The sequence below is a fragment of the Oculina patagonica genome, chromosome 7, assembly GCF_052425735.1.
Source record: "Oculina patagonica isolate OP01 chromosome 7, crgOcupat, whole genome shotgun sequence".
NCBI classification, from domain to species: domain Eukaryota; kingdom Metazoa; phylum Cnidaria; class Anthozoa; order Scleractinia; family Oculinidae; genus Oculina; species Oculina patagonica.
The window spans coordinates 29060158-29073276 of record NC_135764.1 but is presented as its reverse complement, the minus strand read 5'-3'; the positions used below and the strand labels follow the sequence as shown (position 1 = coordinate 29073276).

General features: G+C 38.1%; 1 protein-coding gene across 3 annotated transcripts; it reads left to right on the top strand.

The window, feature by feature from the left end:
- Positions 1 to 1657: 1657 nt before the first annotated feature.
- On the top strand, positions 1658 to 11138 carry LOC144661715 (uncharacterized). 3 transcript variants are annotated; one of them, XM_078522533.1, is made up of 4 exons: positions 1658 to 1751; positions 2276 to 2423; positions 6261 to 7022; positions 8453 to 11138. In XM_078522533.1, exons 2-4 carry the CDS (start codon positions 2409 to 2411, stop codon positions 8912 to 8914), a joined length of 1239 nt encoding a protein of 412 aa, XP_078378659.1. In that variant the 5' UTR covers positions 1658 to 1751; positions 2276 to 2408; the 3' UTR covers positions 8915 to 11138. The 3 variants fall into 3 exon arrangements, with proteins under 3 accessions (XP_078378659.1, XP_078378658.1, XP_078378660.1); XM_078522532.1 differs by having other exon boundaries at positions 1723 to 1805; XM_078522534.1 differs by lacking the exon at positions 1658 to 1751 and adding an exon at positions 1997 to 2101.
- The last annotated feature ends 1981 nt before the right edge of the window (positions 11139 to 13119 follow it).

The following is a 13119-nucleotide window of genomic DNA, read 5'->3' as shown; positions in this document are numbered from 1 at the left end:
ATATTTGGAGAAATTTTCTTGATTAAAAGCAGCTGGTTTTGGATTTTTGAGGCAGCTTCCGAGTAAATTTTTTGATTTTTGGAGCAACGAACACCTTTTTCAGAAATTTTTTAAATAATTTCGAGCAACTTGTGGAAAGCCCTCCAGCCAAAAAATGTCAAAAAAGTCTAAAAAAGCGTTTTTTCCCCCAAAACTCCGGCTGTCAATGGGTTAAATATGATATATAACACGTCAGGCTTCATCAAAAGCGTGTGGATCTACGCACATTCGCGATCGGGAAAAAAAACTCTGGCCAATATTTTGGAGAGGTGGCCGTTAATGGAGGTTTGACTGTGTATCTAATGATTAGACAAAACATTTTAATCAACAATTAAAGGCTAGAAACAGTAAAAAAGGCGGGACTAAACATGAATTTAAGTGAAATTTATGGAGTTTTTAAAAAGAAGAAAGAAAATTATTTATGGAACGCCACATCACCAGACAGTTGGACCCCCACGAAAGAGCACCCCAGGTTGTCAGGGGTCTGTAAGGTGTCCATCTACTAAACTTAAATTCTTATTACACGAAAATCTTCAATATTCATTATTTCTCTAAATTATAGTCATCCTTTGAGGAAAACTATTTCCTGCTATAAACATCCCCAAAAATTATATTACCCCAAAATTTACAAAATTCCCCCATACGTAGCTTGGGCCTAGGGTTTTTTCATTGATTGAAACGCGAACAAGATTTTTCCAGTAAACCAATGTTAAGCGGTTAAGAAGCGGCCTTAACGTTGAGTCTCGCCTTAAGGCGGGACTTAACTTAAAGGTTCTTTTTCTGCCGCTTTTCATGAGTTTTTGGGAAATATCTCGTTCGCTTTTTTAGAAATGCAAAACCCTTTGCTCGTCCCATAAATCTATGTTTAGAGGTGTAAATATTTGTGTGATTTTTGGAGATTTTTGGAAGGAGATAATTTTTTTAAAAGGATTAGTAAAATTTAGAGAAATAAGAAATATTGGAGATTTAATGTGATTTTAAAATTAGAATATGAAGTTTAAAATTAGTAGACGGACACCAGGCACAGTCACCTGACAACCCTGCTGGAGTGCTTTTGCGTGGGGGTCAACTGTCTGTTAGTGTTCCAAAAATAATTTTCTTCCTTTTATTCCTTTTATAAACTACTATAAATTTCACTCAAATTTACGTTAAGTTTCCCCTTAATAATGAACGGTTACGGGGAAAGATTGCGTGACGAGAGCGAGAGAGAGCTTGCGGGCATGGGAAGCTAGAATTAGGCTAATCCTGACAACCCACGGCTAATGATCAAATTGAGCGCCAACCAAATAAACTGGCTGCTGTCTTCTATTTTTGTACGTAGACTATTAAAGTGAAAGGCGGTGGTCTAAAAATTAAAAAAAAAAACGAGCAGGTGAAAAAAAATGACTGACACTCTCACTTTCCTTTTCACTTGGCCGCGCGCCATTGTGACGCCTTTCGTTAGTTCTTCCTGTCCGCCATTTTTGTTCCTGAAAAAGCTGGCCAAAGGCGTCTGAGGTTGGCACTACTGTCACTTCATCGAGAAGTAGACGACAATTTTTTTTCTTTTCTTCCGGCCCGGGTAATTTTTTTTTTCGTGACAGCGGAAGTCTTCTGTCGTGACAGGGCGGGAGGAACCGGGGAAAAACTCGATGATCTGGGGCCGAGTTGCCAACCCACGATTGTTTTTCTTTCCAAAAGATTCTATTTCAACCAACATACTGCGTAGGAACGTAAGTATAATATTCCATGGATTTTACACTTTAAACGACGGAGTTAGGGGCAAGGTATTGTTGTATTTTCGTTCTTTACCTAGCAATCGACTGTGCAAGGTTTTCATGTGATCAATGGGCGCAGTTTCACATGCGAATCTCGTGAAATGTGATTCATCTTGTCAAAATATTTGCCCGCCATGTAAGTGTTGGTGCATTAGCGTTCTTTTCTTCGTGTTAATTATTCGATCTGTAGTCATTTACAGGTACAACTTTGAATGTGAGTAGTAGATAAATATACTGAACAAGCCGACAGAGTGACTAAGTGCTAGGAAATGGTGTTTAAAGCGAACTTTTCCAGTGAACTAATCGTACGTTTAGCTTTATAAATTGTGTTAGCTTTGTAATGAAATATCGCTGTAAATTCATAATTATCATAGGCAGCTGCGAATAATGCTGATTTAAGCTTTCTTGCGAGGTTAAATGACAGATGCTCTCGTTTGAAGATATCATGGTTGTTGAAGTGTTCCTTCTTTATCTTGTAGGGAATCGAAGTAGTTGCAAAACTTCTCTGATTCGATCGACGACCATATCGAACGGCGGTTCTCTTTGTCAAAGGACTTGCGTGTGGAATTTGCCGCATGAACGTCAAGTAATATTGTGCTGACCTACACAACTATGGATTCAAAAGCTGTAAGTTTCGACAGAGTATCTTATTTAACGTTGAAGAAATGCCCTTGCATTTACAGATCTTTACACACAAGCTACAGCTCGAGTGTTTACTTAGCTTATCGTTAATGAAACTCCCGCAATTTGCTATAATACAATGCTGTCACAGTGGCATGCATCGTATGCCGATTTTGTTTTTAATCCATTATGCTTAGAAGCTTCTTGCCTTTGTTTTGGTTAACTTGGCTGACAAGTAAACGTTTGTAATCGTAAAGGAAATACGCCATTTTGTGCTCTAGCGAAACTTGGCAAAAAATCAGGTTGACTTTCTAGTACGGTTTCGTTACCATCGAGGGAAATATCCCATCGATTTAACACGATCAAGAACAAAGACAGAGTAAGCGGTGTTTACCGCATCATTTCAATCGAATTAGGCCTGACTTAGTTGGTTTCAGCAAAGAAAGGAAATTTAAAACTATAAGAACAGACAATAAAAAAGTTTAAACTTTGATAAATAATTGTATTTACACCGTTTTGCCAACTTTCTGCACAATTTGCTTGTTATATTTACCGAGCTTTATCCTTGAATGTAATATAGACCCAATCAAAACACGATAAAGATTCTTTTGTTCAGTGCGGAAACAAGCTTTTACAAATCATGTTGGTTCTTGGCAAGACTCGGTGTGAAAGTGCAGATAAGAACTTGGTCGAAATAAGTATACATCTGCAAAGTTTCTATCAGGAAGTCAGTCAGTTCTCTTCAATGATTTTTCAAATTTCTTTCAAACACTAGAATTACTTATTTCGCCCAGCTGCAGTAAACTGAACACAATTCTTTTGACACTTTTTCTGACCTGTAGCTTCAAAGTCTAAATTTTATTTATAATACAATTTAGGGATTTTACCCAAAGTCAATTCAGATTTGGAAACTAGAGAATATTGGCCATGCTGCCTAGTTTTCATTTTCAAAATATATTGGTTGCTTTCCATTTACCCAAATATTTCAAAAATTTCAGTCAGAAGTCAAATGGAAATTAAGGTCTGTTTCGGTTCCGAGTGACCGGAATATTTGGGACCACCTCTAGAGGTGGTCCACTTTGACCGATTGGACCGGCCGGACCAAAATTTACTGTTCCATTTTGACAAACTGTTCAGTTGTCTTACTGGTACTTTATAATTAGTTTAGCAGCTTCTCAGGAACTTGGGAAAGGAATGCACAATGGAAAGAACCCTAGCCTTCCGCTCGGTTGACCTGGATTAAGTGGAAAATGCCGTACCATTTTAAAACGGTCAGTTTCAGTTGGTCCAACCAGTCGCACTTTGAAAATAGAAAGCACCCATTGTTTCAGCATTGTTCATGATCAGTAAAAATTTGAACTTTTAGCTCAAATTTTTTTAACATTATTGATTATCATGCTGTGATACTTAGCTTTCTAAAAACAAGTATTCAACTAGCTAGCTATAGTCTGTATACATAGTCCTTGGTTGGAGAACCAAAAGCATTACTACATGTATTCAGGGATAGTTAAAAAAGTTAAAACAGGCATGTAGAAATTATCTTGTAAACTTATAAGGCACAGATTTCACCTACTAATATATTTTTTAACTTTATCCCGTTCCAATTAAGCCTCCTATATAGCTATGAGACATTCCTAGGGCTCAAAAACGTGTGACTTAACGAGCCCTAAGAGCATTTGCGTAGGAGGCTAGTTCCAATTTTCCTTGGCTCTGCAATGATGATAAAAACAAGCATATAGTCTATTACATATGTTCTATTAATGTAAATTAATGTAATCAAGTTATGCTTAGTGTTTAAATGCCTTAAGGTATCAGTGTACCCCAAAATTGACCATTTTTAAGAAAAAATATATTTTGGTATTTTCAGGTAGATCTCATTAAGACCTTTCATTCAAAAAAAAAAGCATGGAAAAAATTGACTCTACACAAAGTTATGAATGAAAAACTTTTCTTGCCATTAATTATTTGATATTTTTAGCTGTCAACAGGTTGTCTAAAGTGCGGCGATCTACCGTTGCGTGATTTTATATCACAGTTCTTGGTTTTCGACGAGATGCTTTGGGTGTTTTTCGCTGACAAAATGCATAATTTTTCAGACGTGAAAGAAGAAACATTTTCCCATTCCTTTCTCATGTTCAAAGAATGCTGCAACAACGGAAAAAGACAATTCAGTAGTAGATAACGACGGCGAATTATTTTTCGCCGCTTGAAGCGGTAATGACGGTAACGCCACGACCCGGCATCACAACCAGTTGCTCGGCTTACTTTGGGACCTTTACTATGCTTGCGACTCCACGTTTTTGTTGTTTTAGATTTAACATTTCTAAAACTGTTGCACTAAGACGAAAATTGTTATAAAGCGAGCGGTAGAAATAAAAATATGCAACAGACTGTTTCCGACCAGAAGCAACATTTGACACCGCTTTGAACAAGTTCTATTGTTAAAGTAAAATGAACCTTCATTCTATCGCTCAACGCGTGATCATTTTCACACGTCTTGTGTATTTAATCTCATTAAAGCGGAAGCACGCCCCAAAATACATTTTCTTTCGTATTTCGTAAACAAAGTTTCGAAGAGAGAGGCGCACATTTTAAGTTCGTTTTCAATGGGGTTTCAACAATTTTCGCTTAAATTTGGCAAGAATGTTGCCCGATAATTGAGCAACAAAACTGTGTCGGCGAATTTTAACTTTTTTCTTCTTTCAAAAGTTATGGCTGTTTAAACGCAGACAATAGTTGTTCCTTACACTCTTAAAGTTTATCTCGTGTCAAAAAAAACAACAAGTAATAATATTCCCCGACATTTCTTAGAGAAATGTGTGAAGAACAATAGTGATGAATCGCTTTTTCCCACTCAAATTTTCCACCCTTTATGCCTCGACTTTTAAATCTCTTGAACATTATTATTTTTACTTAAAATAAATATATCTCCGTAATCTACAATTCCTAAGCTTTCAGAAAATATATACTTTGTTGGGGTTTGCGTTAATTACCAGACGGTAAGGCAGCTCCAACACATGATGGTCATTTGGGGTACACTGATACCCAGGGGGCCGGGGGTACTCCGGGATCCAAGTGACGGGGATGTGCGAAGGATTTTTTTGGGGGTCGAAATTTTCGATTCCGGGATTTTTTTGGGTAGGAGAATTTGGCAGGTATTTTTTTGGGTGACTTGATTTAAATAGGAGATTTTTTTGGGGTATTAAAATCAAACTAAAGTGCCTTGGCGCGGCCTTGGCAATTTAGGGGTAATTTGACTAGGGATTTTTTTGGGCATTTTTTTTTGGTCCAGGGATTTTTTTGGGTAATGTCGGGAGACTTAAGGATTTTTTTGGGTCCTAGTTTTGCCTCCATTCGATCATCCCCGTCACTTTGATCCCGGAGTACCCCCCCTGGGCACTGATACCTTAATGGCCAATGCCCCGAGTATTTGTCCAATACACTGACAAGGGTAAGTGATATTTCTACGAGACAGTCGAGGCATGGAAGCATAACCCTGAGATTCCTGAAATACTCGCGTGAAACCGAGGGAGGAAGGACTTTTGCAGTCACGGCAGTGAAAGAGTGGAATAAGCTCCCTATTAACATTAGATCTAGTCAGAATGTCAAGCTTTTTAAAAATAATTATGTAAATTACCTTAAGGAATCATACGTAGGTCTCGACCATTTCTCTATTTCTTAAGTTAAACTCTATTTTAGTATTTTGTTTTTAGTCATTTTAATTGTATAATATAATGAGGGCCACTAGTTTCTCAGTTTTTAACTGTAAAGTGTTTTTACCCTCGTTAAATAAAGTTATTATTATTATTACTTTAAAAACATTATATACTGTTGTCTTTCCAGCTATCTGCAACAAGTTTGCCTTGTTTGAACAAGAACAGCGTGGTAAATAACTGTTCAAAAAGACACAGTTATTGCAGCAATAGTAAGAAGCTTGGTATGGCCAGTGAACCACTTTTGCCGCTAGCAGATTCAGATACAGAAAGACTAGAAGCAGAATCTTCAAAATGCACTGAGGACATTCCGGAAGAAGCTTCAATTTCTGCATGTAAAGGGCCTCATTTGCTAGTTACAGAGCATGGTAGAAGTTCACCTTCTGCAGAATATTGCTTCTTTTGTACGCAGCAGGGACCAATAATTAAAGAGAATGTCAGTGATGATCAAAAATCCAGAAAGAAAACTACATGTAAGTCGCAAAGTATGCTGGTGTTGAATTCCGTCTGTTCAAAGGGCACAAATACATCTCCGTCATTAGCTGATTTATGTGATAGCCTGACCCCAGTGAGGTGCAGTTCAGCGTCAGTTCTAAACAGTGCTACTTTAAAGGTCAAGCAGCCCATTAGAAACAGTTCAAAGGCTCCAAGCGTCTGTTCATCGCTCAGCAAGCTTACTGAATTGCAAGAAAGTTGTGGATTGATGTGTCGCATTTGTCACAGCGGCTGTGAAGATGAAGAGCTCATAAGACCTTGCAAGTGTACTGGAACTGTAAAGTATGCACATCAGAGTTGTATATTGAACTGGGTTTCTAAATCTGGACATGAGAACTGTGAGTTGTGCAAATTCAAATTTAGGACTCGAAAGCAAAGCGTGAAGTGCTTCTGGAAGGTTTGTTATGATTCAGTTTTCATATTTTCAGAGTATAATAATTTATTGTTTTCTCTCTACACCCTGGAGTTCACTAAACTGTTAGGGTACCGTAATGATTCGATTTAGCGCCCTCCTTCCAATAAGCGCCCCCTTCCGAATAAGCGCCCCCCTCTCGAATGTGTTTTTGTCAATAAGCGCCCCTATTCCAATAAGCGCCCCGTTCTAATAAGCGCCCCTATTCTTATGAGCGCCCCTATTCTAATAAGCGCCCTCTATTGCGGATAACTGCCCCTACTGAAGTCGTCAACTTCGACTAGATAAACTCATGAACATTCACCGTACTGTACATGTATATGTTTACTGCTAAAATGAACAATTCTTTAAAAGTAACTGAACATTCAACAATTTGTTACTGTAACAGTTAATGTTATTGTCAGTTATTTTAATATTTATCAAAATTTTGTTTTGAACATTTGGTTGTTTCTCAAAAAATTAAATAAGCACCCTGTCCCGAATAAGCGCCCTGTCTCGAATAAGCGCCCTCCCTTGAGGTGCCAAGTAAATAAGCACCCCGGGCGCTAAATCAAATCATTATGGTAACTAATCTAGTGAAATGCTGGGGTTGGAGAAAGGAGGGTTAACCTGAAATGGGCTAGCATATATCCCATCCAGTGGGGATAGCATTTCCCCAAGCAACCCTCCAAGTTAAGTCCATTTTAGTTGCCATGGCAACTAAAATTTTGGAGCTGGCAACTAAATTTGAACCAAAGTCGCTAGAGTTGGGACTAAAATAGAGAAGGACTGAAAACGTGAGCTTAATTAGGCGACTAAAATTTGTCACTGGCGACCGACTTGAGCAGTCAATGGCCAAATGGCCACTAATGAAAAAATAAACTTAGAGGGTTGCCGAGCCATTTCAGATCTATGGAAACGGTGGGCAGGCCTGTTGAGTCACTGGGCTCTGAAAATAATGTGTCGCTCAAGTTTCTGTAGCAGTACTGTCAGCAAGGAGTTAATAACTGTTATGCATGTAAGTGCTGCTCAGTAGCTTTCATTTGAATGGTTGAACACACAATCCAGCCCTGGTACCTTGAGTTTTCATTCCTTATTGTGCAAGCTTGATGAAATGAGTGACTCTCAAAAGTTCTTTTGTAGGATTGAATCTGATTGGCTTGAAAAACAATAAAAGTGGCTAAAGTAAAAAACCAAAAGTTCTTGTTCGGGCTTTTGAAAGGTAGGCATGCACAATTCAACCGGAAGTCCGATATTTTTGGATTTCAAATCAGAACTTTCCAGGGTCACTCGTTTCTCCAACACTGGTCAAGGGAAACAAAGACCCTAGGTACGAGGATGGGTCACACAGTGTTGACATTCGATGACTGTTTGAGCCAGCGTAAACCTATACTAAGAAGTCTAATTGAGACTTTTTCTTGTGGTTATTTTTGCAGTGGAGTTTCCCAGAAGTAAGCACCAAAGGATGGCTACACATTGGACTTTTCATTGCATTTGCGACAATGCTTCTCACTTCCATAACGTGGATTATCTGGTCACGGGTCAGTAGGACCCCATCGGCAATAGCGGAACGAACGACAGAGGAAGTAAAGTTTGCATACATGGTGAATGGTTTGTTTATTGCTTTGGCTGTTGGTGGTTTGTACTTTGACAGCTTAAAACATTTTAAACAGTATACAAAACGATGGTCAGCGCTAAACCAGAATGTGGTGGTGGAATGTTATGAAGAAAATGGAAAAGTCGAAGGAGTAGATGCTAAATTACTGCAAAGGGTGTGTCCGAGGCCGTCATCAGTCAGCATGGCAATGGAAGAGATTGAACCAGACAGAATTTCAGTAACTGTTCATACAGTGAGCGATGAAGATGTTCGCGGAAATGATCCTACAGCCTGGGTCTGATAGTTTAGCTAACAATAATAATAGTTAAGAATTCTTGAATGAGGTTAAGCGATAGGTTGGGGAGGGGGGGGGGGTGTGAGAAAGGTGGTCTAGGACCAAATAATGATGTTCTCACAACTTGTGATGTGATCAGTTTATTTCCTAGATAGTTAGCGATTTTTGAAGATGCAGGCCGTATTTTCCCATGAACTTTGACAGTAAGCTCTAATACTGTTTTATATTAAGTATTGACATCATTTCTGCACTGCATAAATCCTGATGCTTGTGGATATGATGTAAATTCTAATTATGATGCTATAAATTGACAGTAATAATATTATTTACGTTATAGATAGATAGTTGTAAAGTAATGCTGTTGATTGCAAATACTTCAAGTTCATAGTTTTGCCATCATGTGAGAGGGGAAGAAGGCTAACGTAATGAGGAGACTGATAAATGGTGTACCGGTATTACTCAGTACCAGACCTCTCAACCTCAAAGCACTTAAAATTTAGAGATTGAGGTAAAAAAATCTGGAGATTGAGGTAAAAACTGGGAGATTGATCAACTGACGGACAAAAATACCTAAAAACCAGGCATAAGCAAGTGACTTGTTACTCTGTTTACCATGAGATTTCTGTGTCTCATTGTGGGATTGAAATGAAAACCGTGAGTCTCACGGCAAAATCATGAGACGTCAGAGGTCTGCAGTACCCTAATGCAACATGCACAAAGGAATTTATAAATTTGTTGTACTTGTAGTATATAGCAAAGTAGTTAAGGCCCTCATTCTTAGCTTACCTGGCAGCAGCAATAAGCAGAGAGCCTGCTATAACCAAAACCTTCTCTTTCCCCTCCCCAAAATGTTTGGTTATTTTAGTTAGTATCCATTATGTGTAAAAGTTGGATTAATGTTAAAATTGCAATTGCATGTAACTTAAGTGGCGTTACAGGCACAGTGATAATAGTGTTAGAAGTAAAAGGATCAATAGGCGGGTGCATGCAGGGGCGGATCCAGGATTTCAAAAGGGGGGGGGGGGTGGGTGGGTGGATGACAGACTATTAGGGCCTAACCCTAACCCTAACCCTAAGTGGCGGCAGACGGCGAAACGTGGCGTAACAACAACCAGACATGAGCGAGAGCTAATTTTTCTTTCTTTATTTATTTTCTATTTCAAATAAAGTGACATTTCGAATTTTTTTTTACTGAAAAATGGGGGGTGGACATCCACCCTATCCACCCCCCCCCCCTGTATCCGCCCCTGGCATGAACACATCAATCCGTTGACGTCGGCATTGCAAAAGATCAAAATTTGTTATGGCATAGTTGCACTTCATACTGGAGGTATATATATATATATTTACTTAAACAAAATCCATGGCAATTTCAAGTGTGAGCTAATTGGTATCTTATGCTGGTAGGCTCTTGCTTATGGAAAGGTTATTTTATAAGACAGTAGCTAATTCACACCCGCACTGTAGAAAAAAATGTGCATTATTTATTAAATAGAGCTCAATTTATGACTGTCAAACACAGAACAGTGTTTGAGTTCCATAAAATATTAGAAATAACATTGGTTTATATATATTAGTACCATTATTTTTCTAAAATAGGACATGCTCTGTAAAGCGTCAGCCCCAATCTGGGGGTGCTGGATGAAGGTTAACTGAAATATTATCCTGGGCATTTTCAGTTTGAAGTGAAGTTCCTTTTTAGTGAACAGTTGCTTTCTATGTGCTGAGGGATTTGTTTAGTCATTAACTGATAGAGTGTTTCGAAACAAATTGCTAGTGTATGTCAAATTGATAGAAATATGAAAAAAGATCTGTTCATCAGTGACGCTAGCTTCTTGGAAAAATACTTTTTCAAGCAGCTTTATGTTTCTCTAATAGAACGTTTTTACATGATATGATGGTATGGTGGTCATAACGAAATTTCTCTTTTTGGGGGAAATTAGTTCTATTCTCATTCATCATAATGTGTAGAAAGAAAAAGCAATTTATGGGCAGTACAAAAATGTTCTATACCAACACAAGAAAATTTGATGTTTACTCAAGAATTGCTAGCACTAAAGATTGGAAATGCACTTGTCAATTAGAGTATTTTAACACATTCTATATATTATAGATAACAAATAACACATGCTGGATGTTTTAAACATCAAACATCATTGATCTGTGCCCCTGATAGATCATAAAACTAAATAGTTATGCAATAAAGCGAAAATTATATCAATTACGTTGACCTGGTGAACTGTTTATTTCGTACTGCACGGTACACAGGCTCCCCAAGCGTATTGTGTGAATACTACGTACTTCATGTAGCCGTCAATATTATTGACTTTGTATGGGAATTTTACTTCAGTTCTCATAATAATTAATACAGTTATGAATGTGGAAATAAACTTTACTAACTTCAATGTGGCGTTGTTTTTGCTTCTTCTGTGTGCTCCAGTGTATTAATTATTTTGAGAACTGAAGTAAAATTCCCATACAAAGTCTATAATATTGACGGCTACATGAAGTACGTAGTATTCACACAATACGCTTGGGGAGCCTGTGCACAGTATAGACACAAATCACAGAAAATTGGCTTACAGTGGGACTATACTCCAACAAAGGCCACCTAACAAAATTTTGTGCCAATTAATATATGAAAACCTCGGACGTTAAAAATAGATTTCGGAGAAATTTTTTAATCCTAAAGCAAGCTGCACACTACAGAAGCAATTAATTTTTATGACCCTTCTTTATCGTTTTTACACTCAACACTATCGGTCAATTTGGAAATAATTTGCTTGGGTGGTCTCGGTTGCAGTAGTTGCACTGCGGTGCAACTACTGTCCCCGTTCTTACCTTGCACAAAATTTTGGGATCATTTTGAAAACGATGGTTACCAATGATAACTGTTCACCAATCAAAGCCCACTTTCCAACGACCCTGAAGTCCCAGCATCGAAAGCTGTAGATTGTTCACAGCCCTATATTTTATCGTACTTTTCTTTGATCATTGAACGGGGAAAAAGAGTCGCGAGAGAACTGGACGCCAGCACATTTGCGCTTCTCTTCACTTCGCCCGCTGGTTCACTCGCGTTCTTTTGCGTTGGAAAATAGAAAGGGTGTGAACAGTTTGTGGAAGCTGTAGCACAGACTCCTCGAAGTTTCTTGAGCGTCAATTACTTAGAGAAAAGAAACCTAAATGGCTGAAACAAATACGAAGTCTCGGTGCAGCAGGTACCCTGAGAACCTTTAGCCCGAGTAGCAGCACAATCGAGAACTGATTGAAAGCAAAGAAACGGCAAATAAGAAAGGTTCCCACTGCTATATATACTTAATCGATTTTTTTTCTTCCTTCCCCTCTCACGAGGAGATAATATGAAGGATTTATATGTCATGAAAATCCCAAAGTAACGAACCCGGTCAACGAAAGTAATAGCGAACCTCCAAAAGGATAACGACGCTCAGAAACTAACCACAAACGTAATTTGCATTGTTGCAACGACAGCAAAAATAAAAGAAAATTGGTTTCCGCGAAAGTTTGTTTAAAACATTAAATAGTTTACTTTTACCAAGACAGATAAGCCTGCGTTTTAGCTACCCGAATTAATAAAGCAACCCCTAAACGTAGCGACACTCTGAAACTTAATTGCGATCCTTTGAAAGTTGCGATCCTGCGAAAGGAGCAATAGAAAAGGGTCGAAAAGGGCGCTAAGTGCGAAAGTAACAAGTTGCTTTCGGAACTTTCTCAATCTTAAGAAGCCATAAAATCTGAATTTTTTTTCGAGCGAATGCCCCAGCCGAAACTTTCACTTGGTAAATAAACAGCAAAAGTGTGCCAGTGATTTTTTTTTACAAGAATTCGGGATTCATTTTAAATCAATTTCTTCCATGGAAGAAATTGAAGATTTCCTGAAGATTTTCGTGGAACATCCGAAGACGTTTCGACTTTCCACTTATCCCCCATTAAATTAACTATGGGTAAAATGGTCAAAATTTGGCCAAAATAACCAAAGTTAAATTGGTCAAAATGTGGCCAAAATAACCATGGTTAAAATGGTCAAAATTTGGCCAAAATAATTATGGTTAAAATGATCAAAATTTGGCCAAAATAACCATGGTAAAATGGTCAAAATTTGGCCAAAATAACCATGGTTAAAATGGTCAAAATGTGGCCAAAATAACCATGGTTAAAATGGTCAAAATTTGGCCAAAATAAATGGTCAAAAT

Coding starts and splice junctions, on each gene's coding strand:
- LOC144661715 (XM_078522533.1), top strand. Junction 7,023..8,452: donor GCGTGAAGTGCTTCTGGAAG/GTTTGTTATGAT, acceptor TTATTTTTGCAG/TGGAGTTTCCCAGAAGTAAG.